At 40.7% G+C, this 14132-nt stretch overlaps 2 protein-coding genes across 2 annotated transcripts in view; one reads left to right on the top strand and one right to left on the bottom strand.

Moving 5' to 3' along the window:
• LOC104946853 (trehalase-like) overlaps window positions 1-5521 on the top strand; it is a 6765-nt gene extending 1244 nt beyond the window's left edge. Inside the window, exons 2-8 of the mRNA XM_010772744.1 lie at window positions 661-730; window positions 854-861; window positions 967-1184; window positions 2931-3042; window positions 3673-3785; window positions 4734-4787; window positions 5084-5521. Of these exons, the coding sequence (XP_010771046.1) occupies window positions 661-730; window positions 854-861; window positions 967-1184; window positions 2931-3042; window positions 3673-3785; window positions 4734-4787; window positions 5084-5221 (713 nt within the window). The 3' untranslated portion in view covers window positions 5222-5521. The remainder of the gene's footprint in view (window positions 1-660; window positions 731-853; window positions 862-966; window positions 1185-2930; window positions 3043-3672; window positions 3786-4733; window positions 4788-5083) is intronic.
• Window positions 5522-9488: 3967 nt separating this feature from the next.
• The window catches only part of treh (trehalase (brush-border membrane glycoprotein)), a 6736-nt gene continuing 2092 nt past the window's right edge, over window positions 9489-14132 (bottom strand). The window contains exons 7-9 of the mRNA XM_010772743.1: window positions 11320-11442; window positions 11175-11224; window positions 9489-9829 (exon numbers count right to left, since the gene is read on the bottom strand). Coding sequence (XP_010771045.1) covers window positions 9489-9829; window positions 11175-11224; window positions 11320-11442 — 514 coding nt within the window. The remainder of the gene's footprint in view (window positions 9830-11174; window positions 11225-11319; window positions 11443-14132) is intronic.

The raw sequence follows: 14132 nt of genomic DNA, 5'->3' as shown, positions 1-14132 counted from the left end.
GACTAGATACCAATTGGTGTTAGTAGGAAAATACATTATGGGACCACTTTATTAGGTGCAGCTGTAATTGAGTTTTTACTGAGGTTATAATTAAAGATGGTGTGTAATGGACTTCATTATATTGAAAGGCTGCAGTACAGGCGTACGGAACTCGGCGCAAGCGCCTCGGTCCTGCCGCAGTACTGTCGTACCAATAATGACGTTCAAGAACGTCCTCTCGTTTATGATTGCTTAATTATAAGCTCTCTCCAACAGAACAATTATTCAAGGATAATTCTTGCCAAACATATCCACTCGGAAAATGAGTCAGTACCATGTTTTAATGAATAAACATTCATTATTTCACATTGACTCTTAACCATTATTTTAAGAGAAGCTGTTCGAAGGGGTAAGACTCGGTTGTTTTGCAAGATGCTAAAGAAAAACAAATCCGAAATGTGTTTGCAGTGCACAGATTCCTGAAAATGTTTTCCTTTTATGTAAGAATATATTTAATAATAACAAATAGTCTGAAACAAACAAAACTGAAACAAACATGTTTTTCAGAGGCTGCATATTTAGCGTTTTCCACATCCAGTTAACAAACATGACACACAGAATAAGTACAACACTGTGGATGCTGATTTGTTGTGGCTCTACTGTTTTTCTTCTTACCTTCAGACCGCAAGGAGCAGCTGTGGATGGAACTGAAAGCGGGTGCAGAGTCTGGTTGGGACTTCACATCCCGCTGGTATGTAGATCGTGATGGGCACAACAACGGCACCCTGGGGGACACCAGAACCAGCCAAATCCTGCCAACTGACCTTAATGCCCTGCTGTGCCTCACTGAGAAGACTCTTGCTTCATTTCACAGGATACTGGGTAAGTACTTGAGCATCATTTGACCTTGGCACTAACTTTTCTTTGCCTGCATAATTATTTTAGCCCCAAACTGCTGTTACGTAATGATGTGCTGTTTCCTGACAGGTTATGGTGACTCAGCCGCACAGTATGACCAGGCAGCCGCCCGCAGACTGGAGGCCATAGAGTCTTTGCTTTGGGATGCTGAGAGAGGAGCCTGGTTTGACTTCAACCTGGTGACACACTCCAAACACTTTGAGTTTTACCCATCCAACCTGGCACCTGTTTGGGCCCAATGCTATTCTGGGCCTGAGATGGGAGAGAAGGCAGTACAGTATCTAAAGGTTGGAAGTAATTCTTGTCTTCATTGTGGTCGCAAATATATTCACAAATATATTATAAACAATCAATAATGTTATTGGCCAAGTGTTTATCTGAAGGGTTGTTTCATCCAAATGACAAAAGATGCACTTTTTTCCCAACTTATCTCATATGGTATCTATAGCAGCTATGGCCCACTGTATTTGTATGTTTAATTTCATTCAAACTCATTTAGAGAAATTTGTCTCTGAAATATTTGCTGTCACCATAGCGTCAACATCCACTTTGGAAAAGTAAAGCCAATAGCCAGCAGGGGGAGTCTCTACTGGTTCCGAAAAAAGTCAGATCGTATAGAAGTCATTGAGAAAATAATCCACTTCTCTCTCACCTCGGTAAACATTTTCCTGACGAAGTTTATGGTCTAAAGCACTGGTTTCAAGTCGATGTTCATTTTGTAAATGATGGTCCCATTTAGAAAACAAGATAAGTGTAAAGCAGAATGGTAATTTTAGCTTGTGGCTACCTTGTGATTCTCAGGTTGCTATTACGTTGTAGTTCGTGTTTTCAGCTCATGAAAGTACATTTTGACATTTTGCTCCCCTAAAAATATTTTGTTTTTGTTCTACCCTCTTTTTGTCATGAATTCTAAAAACCAAGTTGGCATAGGAAAAAATGCCTGAACTAAAATAACAAAACCCAACGCTGTGTCGGTAACTTTGTATGTGACTATGTCGATTGAGATAAACTTAACGTCATTTCGATCTCTCTGTCTGTAAACACAAACTGAGTAAGATTGACATTAAAGTTGACTTTGACTTATCAGGAACAATTCCCTTGTTGTCTTCATCGCAACCCTTTCCCATCCTACCCTTGCATTGGTTCATCATCCAGGATCTTGACAAATGCATTCAAAACTGTGACTAAATACCAATTGGTGTTAGTAGGAAAATACATTATGGGACCACTTTATTAGGTGCAGCTGTAATTGAGTTTTTACTGAGGTTATAATTAAAGATGGTGTGTAATGGACTTATTATATTGAAAGGTGCTTCTCGTTGTGTCCTCCCTATTTAAATACACAAGGGTGCAGGACATTAGAAACTTAAAACCCTTGAATATAAGAAGTCCTGTATAATTACATCAAAGTGTTCTCACACCTTTTTAAACATCAAATTCAAGGACTTTAAGGACTATACAGGCAAAATTCTTTCAAATTCAAGTCTCCTTTTTGATGTAGCTTCATTGTGTTTTCATTTAAATGTATTTGAATGTGTCCTGTCTGCATGTGATGTGTTTTAATGTAGACTTAATATCAGGTAATATGAGATTTGGTACATGCAAACCAAATAATAATGTCTTCCTTTTCCATGCAAAAAGTAGAAATGTTTTCCAAAATCTATTATAAGTATGTATATATGCCATTTGTGGGAAACAACCCTTTAACCCATACATACTATACATAAGCCCATATCAAACTGCAAACATAATTTTTCTATGGTAAGATGGTGGTATGATCCTTTCCCTCAAAGAACAATAAATGTGATTTCATATTTCCTAATATTCTTTTCTGAATTACTTATGTACATTTGTTGTTTTTTTATTTCCATTTGAGTTTTTTCAGCCATGAATCCTGACTGCTAAGAAGCCCACCTCGTAGGACATTACAAATGCCTTATAAACTGCTCATGTCCTCCAGCAGATGGCACACACTGCACTGGTTTAATCTGTGCATGCTCTCATGGTTGCTGTTTTTCTCAATGTGTGTACAGAGCAGCGGTGCTCTCCAGTTCCCCAATGGAGTTCCGACGTCCCTGAGAGAGTCTGGGCAGCAGTGGGACTATCCCAACGCATGGCCTCCTTTGCAACACATGCTCATTGAGGGTAGGTAGCAGTTAATTGATTTGCTGCTAACCTTCTTGAAATGTGTAATACATCTTATCCAATTGTTCCTTCCGTTTTTATTCTAAGAATCATTTCTAAAGAAGCACAGCGGTTTAAGGTCTAATTTGAGGCTGCTTACCTCCACTCCCTTAAACATCTAATCAATCCAAAGTTATCATTTTGTGAGTGTTGCCTAGATGCATTGTTTGTGTTCTTGAAGTCTAACAAACATGGTTTATGCATTTTCCCCTCTCATTGAACACTTGGAAAAAAAAGCCTATTTTCTAGAAATGTTAAAGGAGCCCTCATACATTTTTGTATAGGTTCTCCCTTTCCTGTAGTGTTATATTTTTGTGTGTACATGTAAATGGTCTGCAAAGGCTCAAATCCCAAAGTTTGGTCTTGTCTGTGTGACACATGATCAGAGAGTAGCTTGAGTTCTGTCGCTAAAAACGTCTTAGTTGCTTAAATCTGTAACAGAATGACTGTCCTGTAGATCTTTTTATGAAACTCAGGCAGAAATGTTTACCATGCAATCCCAGCCAAAAGGGCCATGACCAGAAGAATAACCTTGATGCTGAGAGTTAGCTATTTGGGTCTGTTATGATGGAAACGTTCTTGTATTTCCAGGTTTATCCAAACTGCCTTCAGAGGATGCTAAACAGCTAGCATTTGATTTAGCCCAGCGTTGGATCAAGACAAACTGGCTTGCATACATGAAGTATGAAGCCATGTTTGAAAAGGTGAGTCTTATAAATGAATATCCTCGGTAAGTGCTATGTTGACAGGAAATATAATAAGAAAAAAACATGGGAGTAATTCTAACTAGTGTGAACCAAGCTGGCAACAACTTTTTTACAGCTTCGCTCATACCATTTTCACAATAAAAGGCCAACTTAAATTCACTTAGCATTTTGCTAAGCGTCAACAAAAAATACTTGCTCACAATAGGCGACGTACATCATACTTATATGCTCTCTCGACCCTGCTGGTGTTTTTTTTTTTGCAGTTTATATTCAGGAGCACATCTCTGTCCAAGTGAGAAGTCAAACTTTCACTCGAAGCAAAACACTCCGTAGGCGACAGCATCCAACAAAAACAGTCCAAGCTGACATCCATTGAAGCAGAATGATTTTGTTCTTTAGCATTTGGAGCGCAATTTGAGCAAATGCTCCACAATTCAAAGTTCTCTCTCAGCACCTCAGGTACAGGAGGCTCCCTGCCAGACATTTCCTCCTAACTGCAGCCGCACCTTCGGGCTTTCTACGCTGCAATTATTCGGCGAATAAATACCTCTGCACTCTTTTTTGGCCTAACCTTTCAGTTGTGTAAGTGTTTGCAATACAATGGAAAAATGTGTTATATTTTTCAACTGCTTCCACAGCATGCCCCCTGCCTAGAAAACAAAGCTGAGTGTAGTTTTTCCCCTTTTTTCAACTATGTCACTGTAATGTCACATGACTGCTGGATGCAGCATAAAACAACAGATTTTAGACATAGAATCCAGCTTTCCCTGTTAAAATACCACTCACTTAGGAATCTATTGCTTCAATTGAAATATCCATCAAGCCTGATTGTACATCCACGTAAAATGTGGCGGATTTTTCCAAATGTGTCACAGCATGTCAGCGGATATGTAGCACAGTGATAACACAGCTGGCTCTGAATGTGTTTCCTTCCTTCCAACACAGTATGATGTGAATGGCGACGGCAAACCTGGTGGTGGAGGCGAATATGAAGTTCAGGTATTTTCTTTCATGTGCTGAGGGTGTAGAACTAATGTGCTTATAGTCTGTCTCATTTCATGCAGAGCCCTGCTAATTCTTTCTACATTTGCATGCTCATGTACACGTATACTCCTCACTTCTTTGTCATTATCATCTTCTTTCTGTGCAATCTTCTACTCTGTTGGGTGTTGTTTTCTACTTTACATTTTGTATTAGCATTTCCTTCAGACAAATTGAACATTTGTTTTATTTTTAAGTGTCTAAATATAAAATGAATGTGTTGCTCATGCTTCACTGTGTTGCTGTGTGTGTAGCTTGGTTTCGGTTGGACCAATGGCGTGGCCCTGCAGCTCCTGGACCAGTACGGAGCCACTCTCACCTCAGGAGGCAGCCGAGTGTTGTCTGGCCTCCTGCTGCTGCTGGTCACCTCAGCCACTGTCATGCTCCAGTGAATCAGAGGTGACAAAAAAAAAAACCTGACTGGAGGTTGGATTTTATTACCCTCGACAAGGAGGTTATGTTTTCCGTTTCGCTTTGCTTGTCAGCAGGATTACAGAAAATCTACCGGCCCTGAATTCTATAAAACCCAGTGTAATGGTTTGGCATGATCAACCAAAGATCAACCATTACAATTTGGAGCAGGTTGGCCGTTGCAAAGCTCTTTGCTCTCTGAATACTCTTTGAATTATTTCTGATTTCACTGCACTACATCACTCCTGTGTACTGACAACTTCAAACACACGCATAAAAAAAAAAAGACTAAATTGTGAATATTTTATTTTAACAAGATTTTATATTTTTGCTAAATCATATAATCAGGAGGAAACTGGATAAGATTTTTCATAAACTAAGAATTCCTTTGATGAATATTTTAGTATTTATCCTCTGAGGTAAATGATCCCTGGAAACATCAGAAGATGCAGATCATGTCGGCACTTCTGGACTCTCTCCGGCAGGCTGTTACTGCTCGCTGCTGCTCGGATTACAACATTAATTCGTCCCAGATATTGAACTGACATTACCAAATGTTATTCACCTAATTCAATTATAAACTTTATTGCTGTGCTGCAGCTTAACTCACTCTGATGCCTTTTTATTTGCATGCAAACTAGAGTTGGAATGTGAACAAGATCATGTGAGCAATAAAATGCAGAGTGAAAAAATTGATGCAGTCTTTATTATGTTGGATTCCTTTAGACACTTTTAATACATGTTTACAAATCAACCAAGCATTTCCTGATTACAATGCTGATAATCTAGTGTTGGCAGTGTGTACAAATTCATAACTGTCTTTGGCAGGATTGTATCTTCCTACGCACCCCTCGACCAAGAGCTTATTAGACAACACTCAATACATCATTGCATAAAATGAAGCATGTTTTTCTTATGATAGTTTGATGCAAAACACAACACTTCTGACCACAATAAAACATATATTTCCTCTGGCATGCAGTAGGATGTTTGGTCTGCCCATTTCCACATTGAAAGAGTATACTTGAGCATTGTGGGTAATCGTATTATTTCTCCTTAAACTCCGGTCCTCAAGACAAAGCTCAAATGTCAAAGATTTGGAAATGTTATGAAGAAACTGAAAATATTTTATTGTAACATAGTTTATTCAAGGGACAAGAAAGAATTTAAAAGAACAACATATTTACAACTGTTTATATGTGTATAATCACCTGGAACTTAGTCATTGTATTATCTTTAGCTTAGAATAGCACTTAATATCTACATAGAGAGCCGGCCCTCTTCAACACAGTCACATTTCTACAGTAGCCCAGAAGGGACAAACCAAACTCTGGCTCTAATATGAGCCTTTCTCACTTTAACGTCACCTGAAGGCTAGTTGGTTGCAATCTTCACTCTCATCGCTGGATCCCACTGAATCCTATACGCACTGAAACCTACGCACTGAAATAAGAAACAAAGAAAAGTCAACATTAATGCCATCCCTGATTGTTCCCTGCAAATCATTCTGTCTTTGGCATTTCTGCTTACATCAATAGGGAAATGCAGGTCAAGCATGACATTAAGTCCATATAGATATTCAAATGGTTTTCCAAAAAAAGTAATGAGAAATGTGCTTCTTAAAGAAGAAAATGTATCCCCCTTGGCTGTGAAGATATGAGGCCTAAGCAGGGATTTCACTGCATCTCACTCTTTAGCATGAGTGCACACAACAGATTGACTGTGCAACTTAAATGGGCAAAAGGCCAATAGGTGCAGTGGTCCGTGCAACCCCAAATATCACACTCTAGTAATGTGCTATTTCAGTTCTCCATCTACAAGCCCTATCATCTTATATTTTGTATCTCCATGCATAACTGTTACACCCACACAGTAGCAGCCGTGTGTATAATGCTGTTTTTATAGAGGTTTAAGCAGCAGGCAGCAGTCATTATGTGTTCAGCCCTCGCTGACAGCAGTAACTCAAGTAGAACCTGCTCCTTTTGATAACTTGCACATTACCATAACGTTTTAGCAGAAATGTGTTGTGTTCAGTTAATGAGATGGAGCTGTAAAGGGTGGCATAAGTTGTCCGGCAGTTAAGTGACGTCGAGGTGAAGCTACAATATGTTTGTATGTGCCTGTTTTTAATTACACAAATCTGAGGATGTCATTCTGAGCAGCGAGTTCCATGGGCGGTCCATGAATTGTAGAGCAGCAGTGACAAGTGCATTACATGTTGTTGAGGAAGTAAAGGTCAGGGTGTCTTGTCCTCAACAGTCATCCAGTAACTGCTGCTGCATACAAACTAGATTACACACACACAATTTATTCTTCAGAAAGGGCATCACATTTTAGATTTACGAGGCTTTGTGGGAAATGTACTTAAGAGATCACAGAGATTACATTAAGATGTGTTAATAAGTAGCTGCTATTTGCTAAAGAGGCTTTTTCAGTTATTAAAGGGACCATATTCTGCTTTTCAGGTTGGTATTTGTATTTAGTGCCCCTGTGACATGTGTCCATGCTTTAATGTTCAAACAAGTCTTTATTTTTTTCTTACTGCCTGTATTGCAGCACCTCTTTTCACCCTCTGTCTGAAACCAGAGCCCAGTCTGCTCTGATTGGTTAGCTGGGCGTCTCTTCTGTGATTGGTCAACTGCTGAGAGATGTCACACCCCTTAGCCTATCACGTACAATGTGCTGGCGAAGTCACGCCCATCTACTTTCGGTCCATGGGACCCCGGAAGCGAAAAATTATACATTGAATTCAATGGAGAGAGAAAACGTATCTTTTGATCCCGTTTGAATTGTGCCACGAACTACACTTATGATGTTTTTCAATCTTAAACAATCATTTCCATGTCAAAAAAGTCACATTTTGTCGTAAAACTGTTGAAATATAAGACTATGAAAAAGGCGCGACTACAAATCCCAAATCCCATTCTGGGTCGCGCATGTGATGTCACAGGCGATAATGCTCCAAGTGGTTGCGACTCGTAATTAAAGCGAAGAAGAAGATTTCATAACTGATTTATTCCCTCCAATAAATATAAGAGATTGCTCCAATAAATTCACTTTTACAACATGCCTGTGTGCTTTGTACCATGTTGTAATCACAAAAGTGATCATACCACTTGCTCGTTCTATCGCTTCCCGTCTTATGAAAGGACCAGGAGTCGCTGGATCAGACATATCAGGTAATATCATAGGTAATATACATGTTGTGCATGGAACATAGTCAAGTTAGCTACCTAGCTAGTAGCGACGAGTAGCGAGCACGTTAGTTAGCATTACATTACTTAGCCTTGTAATTTTTAGTAGCCTTACCATGAAGTTATTATTTTATTACATGAAGTACACCAAAATGTTAAACAGTAAGAGTAGTCATCATGGTAAGTATTTCATGAAACATTTGAAGAGTAGCCTACTGCGCCCTCCACCGGGTGCTAAGGAAGCAGTTCAGGGAGAGTCGAAGGAAGGCAGGCAGGCAGGGAGCTTTGCATGACATTCTTCTGGACGTGTGTCATTGTGATGACAGTGAGGGTGAGTCAATCTGTTTGTTGGAAAGACAGTAGTTGAGTGATTACTGAGAGAAAATTATTAAAAGAGATAATTATTCAGTGTTGTTACTTTAAAGTGTTGTTACTGACCTTTTTCTCTTTTATTTCTTTACCTCACCTGTAACTGCTGAGACCCTGAGGAACAGTGCACACTGACCTGCTCTGGCAACCTGATTTCCACTGTACGTAATAGTATTTGGTTATGGTATATTATTATATACATCAAAGGCACAATGCACCCCCCAGACGAGACACATTAAGCTCTTAGTGGACGCTTAAAGTCCGAGCCCACCAACTAGTTTTTACAAAAATGTTTTTTTTTTACATTATGGGCAAATCGTTTTATGCTGTTACGCGTCACCATTGGGGGGGGGGGTTATTTGTTTTTTTATATGTTTTTAAGGTCTGTCTTTTGATTTCGTGCTTGCTGTAGGTTCGTCCGCTGCTTCTGATACCTTTTTACCTTATGCGGAGGGGCGTGGGGTCTAGACCCTGGTAGAACATAAAGACGAGAAAAGTTAGTCATGCCGATTCCGAACAACAATTGTTTTGTCCAGCACAATAAATAAAACCATATCCAGACTGTACTCCTTCCTACCGCGGCTACGTCTCGGCGAACGACACCAAAACGTCGCACCCTACATGTATACGCGGGACCGCGATAACCGTATAAACGGAACAACCTTTCTAGTCACAGAGGTGCACTTCAAACATCACGCGTCCCATCCTCACCGGAGACCGGGCGACACAGTATTCTATCACGATGGCCACAGCAGTCGCTGGTTACCGTCGGTCTCTCTGCATGTTGGGTGACCGGTGTGTAGCGGTTGAAGCTCCTCATCTGACCAAGTCCGAGACGTGACTCCCCGGTGCACCGACCCGACCAAAACAGTAGTGGACTGGCTCGGTGCGAGTTGAACGTCACCCGGTAAAATATGCCAGCGCCTGACCACCTGCTGCACCAGCGCACCGGCTCCGGTAAGGACGGAGTTACGCCTGCCTCCGCTCTGGAGTCGTTCGGACGGTAGCTGTCGGGGCATCGGTCGCCTGTTTACGGAGTCACCGTCAATGTTTTCCCGCTACCCATTCCGAACTTCGGTCGTTAAAAACCACGACACGACCATACCACCCTGAAGGTAGGTGTAGGATACGCGCAGGAGTCTTTCCGCCCGAACGCCCATGCTTCTCCTGGCCTGTCACCTCGACAGTTGACTCTGTCTCGAGAATTTGTCCACACAACCGTTTGTCACACCCACAAACGGAAAATCTCACACTGTGTATACATTTACTATTTACGAAGGTGGACTAGTGACAAGGATTTATTTTTTTCAAAAGACGTAGGCCAGTCAGTAAAAAGAGGGTAATTAATGGTTATAGAGGTAGTGTTTAAGAAAGTACAGTGAGATTGGCGTCGGTCGACATGACAGACTGATGCGTACACGTGTCGGAACGGACCAGAAGTAGAATGACCCCCCGGTCGATGTACCTACAGACCACGTCAGGGGTGTTAGTAAAACGTCAACGTCCGTCTTACTTACATTAGGATAACTGAGGTCTTACTTTCGTGTTGAAGTACAGTATGGTATATGGTAACTGAAATAAACATTAAACATGGGTTTTTTTATTTCGTAACTAAGTGGCGTGCGCTTGCGTCCTGGGGTCGGCTTGTCTCTTGCCACTACCTACCTCGGACCCTTGGTCTTCTTCTTATATTCTTTTGTTAGTTGAAATAATAGCCTATAATTGTTTAAAGGTAAAAGTTTTGCTCAACGCGAGATGATGTCAAAAGATCATGCATGTTCTAGTGAAGTGGTTACTGGGATTACCGTTTTTATAGTGTGAGTATNTATGTGACTATGTCGATTGAGATAAACTTAACGTCATTTCGATCTCTCTGTAAGTCAAAGTCAACTTTAATGTCAATCTTACTCAGTTTGTGTTTACAGACAGAGAGATCGAAATGACGTTAAGTTTATCTCAATCGACATAGTCACATACAAAGTCACCGACACAGCATTGGGTTTTGTTATTTTAGTTCAGGCATTTTTTCCAATGCCAACTTGTTTTTTAGAATTCGTGACAAAAAGAGGGTAGAACAAAAACAAAATATTTTTAGGGGAGCAAAATGTCAAAATGTACTTTCATGAGCTGAAAACACGAACTACAACGTAATAGCAACCTGAGAATCACAAGGTAGCTTCGCGTCGGGCCAAACCACGCCCCTTAGCTGTGATATAATGAGAATATACCACGGCCTGTCGTGAGCTATTGCTTAAATACACCCTTCAGCAATACCCTTTAGTTCATCTCTCATGGAATAAAACCAAGACCATAGCCCTTCTCGAAAAGATTCATTCAATCAGCAGAATATGAACGGCAATAAAGCCTTTACCTTCAGTAAGTCCTTCAGCTAATTCCAGATCATCTGTGTACGATTCAGGCCTTGAAAGAAAACAAAAACAAAAGTTAATCGAAGTGAAGGCCAACTCTGCATACCAAAGACATCTTACAATTGTTCATTATTTACTCCGGTGTACCTGGGGGAGCCCACTTGCACATGATACCGGTTCAGTACATGCTCAGCCCCGTTCAGCGTCACAGCCACAGAGCGGTTCTGCATCCAGAAGCGGTACTCCTGCTCCAGAGCGGGCAAAGCTGCTCTAAAATAGTCAAATGTGAAGCAAGTACAGACAGGAGGGGAAAACATTTAAATAAACTACTTTTCACAGTCTTTGAAGGGATTCAATTATGCCAATTTTCAGGTTTCATATTTGTATTTTGTGCCTCATCTGTGACATGTTTCCATGCTTTAATGTTCAAAAAGGTCTTTATTTTTCTCATACTGCCTGTGCTGAAGCACCTCTTTTCACCCTCTGTCTGAAACCAGAGCCCAGTCTGCTCTGATTGGTTAGCTGGCCGGCTCTTTTATGATTGGTAAAACACTTAGCCTATCACGTACAATGTGTTGGAGCGCTAGCCAATAGAAGCTTGAGTGTTACGAAGAGATGTCACCATGTTACTTTACAGAAATAAACAGAGGTGTAAAGTAACTAAGTACATTTACTGAAGTACTGTACTTAAGTACAATTTAAAATGTCTTTACTAGTTGAGTATTTTAATTTCATGCTATGTACTTCCATTAATGATGTGAAATATAATCTACACTTCAATCAGACTTTAGTTCAAGCTGGAGTAAATTCACAAGCTACAAATAAATTAAAACTAGCTGCACCTTTACCAACTTTGATAACACTTTAATGCATCAATAATTATAATCAAAACATGTAATATATATTATTCTGAAATGGACCAATATGCACGATGAGTACTTTTACTTCTGGTAGTTTAAGTTTTATTAGATGCTAATAATTAAAGTTTTGTTCTTTACCTGGAGTAACATTTTTGATTGCAGGACTTTTACTTCGTAATAGCTGTATTCGCTTACATTTCTCGTACTCGTACTTTACTCAAGTGCGCAATATCTGAGCTACTCTACTACTTCAGGAGAGAATAAAATAAATTAAAGGCAGTCCAATGCCAGGCATTTGAGGCAGGGGCGGGGGATGGGACGCGTGTAAGATGTTAGGTTTTTTTTTGGTTTGTGAACTGAAATCAATCTGTGTCGTGTGTGCTCCGCTGCCCGAACGTGCAAGGTTTGGTAGAATCTGTGTTGTTTGCGTGCGCTGTGTGGGTTGTGTGCTGGTGTTGTTCGCCACCAGGCCAATACCTTCCGTAGCAGAAAAGTACATACTCGAAGCCTGGTGTGTGTGCATGTGACTAGAATGATGCTGCTCGTGCATGTGTGATAGTGAGTTTCGCGAGGTAATGAGTAAGTGGGCCGCGTAATTGTGTAATTGAGCCGGTTTCAGGAAAGTGAGCTAATCCGTATAAACTTTCCCAATTAAAACATTAACAATTAGAATGTGTTTGCAGGCCAGTTACAAAAAGATTTTTCTGGGGGTGTATATATTTAATTACACCTGCTTTTAATCTATATTAACAAATGAAGTTTAAGCATAATCAAAGTGTGTTATAAAGGTGAATATTTCATGCATATCATAAACATTGATACCATTTGATCCTGTTGCGGGCTGGACTGTTTCTGATTTCTATGCCTACGTCTCAATGTAGTTTTCTCTGGCTTTTGTTGGGGCCTCATGATAAGCTTGTCCTTTTCTGGGAATGTTTTCAAAAACATTTCAAGTGTCTTCCCTTTCCTCCTCTGTTGTTTTGGGCAGTTGTATTTACTCAGTACTGCAGTCAAGTGTCCCATGCAATGTCATCATTATGATCACCCGGCATGCTCATGCGTGCCTCCGCAGCTGCTACATTTCATTTCCCCGTTTCTCCACTCACCACTTCCTCTTTGGCGACCTGTTCATACTTTCTGACTCAAATCCATTCTGCCCTTATTTGATCCGGGCCCAGTTCCATCTTAAACACCTTTCTTTTAAAAAGCCGCGGTAAGAAATGGGAGCAAGGAGTTCAAGAATGAACACCCTGCCAGTTAGCCTCATTCCTACAGTTTTCACCCCAGTCATGCCTGCCTCTTTATTTAAAAAAGTGATTTGTGTTGGTCTAAATCATCTCTGCCACTGTTTATTAAAAATAACCCATAGTCCTGGCTTATGTTTGGGTGGCAGCTATTGGCCATTCATCATATTGCCCAGGTTTACTGGCCCCTGTGGTATTACGCTTTCACATAATGTACCTTGGCATTCCCTTAGTTGTTTTCTGCCTGCTCTTAACTTGCAATCTTCGAATCTTTGAATTGAAATCTTGCATACTCCTGACCTACCACTTCTTTTCCTTGCACAGCCCCACACATGAAGTTTACAGTGACTTATTTGACGGCCAATTTTTAGCTTGTAGAAACAGTTTTCTAATTGCCCAATCCTCTGCTTGGCGCAGAATAAGTTGCCATGGCGCTCAGCCTATCAAGATGAATGCAGGCCGGTACGTTGAATACCGACCCTGAGGGCTGGGCCTAAGCATAGTTCATTAGCTCAAAGGCTAGAGGTATCATACTTGCCGTCACTCTTTTATATGGTGGGTGTTGTGTGTGCGGGTTGTTGTGTGGTGTGGCTGAAATTGATTGTGTGGATGTGTGTGTGTGTGTTTGTGTGTCGTGTGTGTGGTGATGCTGTGTGTGTGTGGTGTGGTGTGTGTGTGTGTGTGTGTGTGTGTGTGTCTGTGTGTGTGTGTGTGTGTGTGTGTTGGTGTGCGTTCATGCAATGGTGTTGTGTGTGTTGTGTGTGTGTGTGTGTGTGGTGTGTGTGTGTGTGTGTGTGTGTGTGTGTGTGTGTGTGTGTGCGTGAGTGAAGTGCGTGAGGAGTGGTAGATGTGTGGC

Source organism: Notothenia coriiceps, unplaced genomic scaffold (genome assembly GCF_000735185.1).
Source record: "Notothenia coriiceps isolate Sejong01 unplaced genomic scaffold, NC01 NC01_scaffold00011601, whole genome shotgun sequence".
Taxonomy (NCBI): Eukaryota; Metazoa; Chordata; class Actinopteri; order Perciformes; family Nototheniidae; genus Notothenia; species Notothenia coriiceps.
The sequence above is the reverse complement of the archived record's forward strand: the minus strand, read 5'-3'. Positions and strand labels throughout refer to the sequence as shown.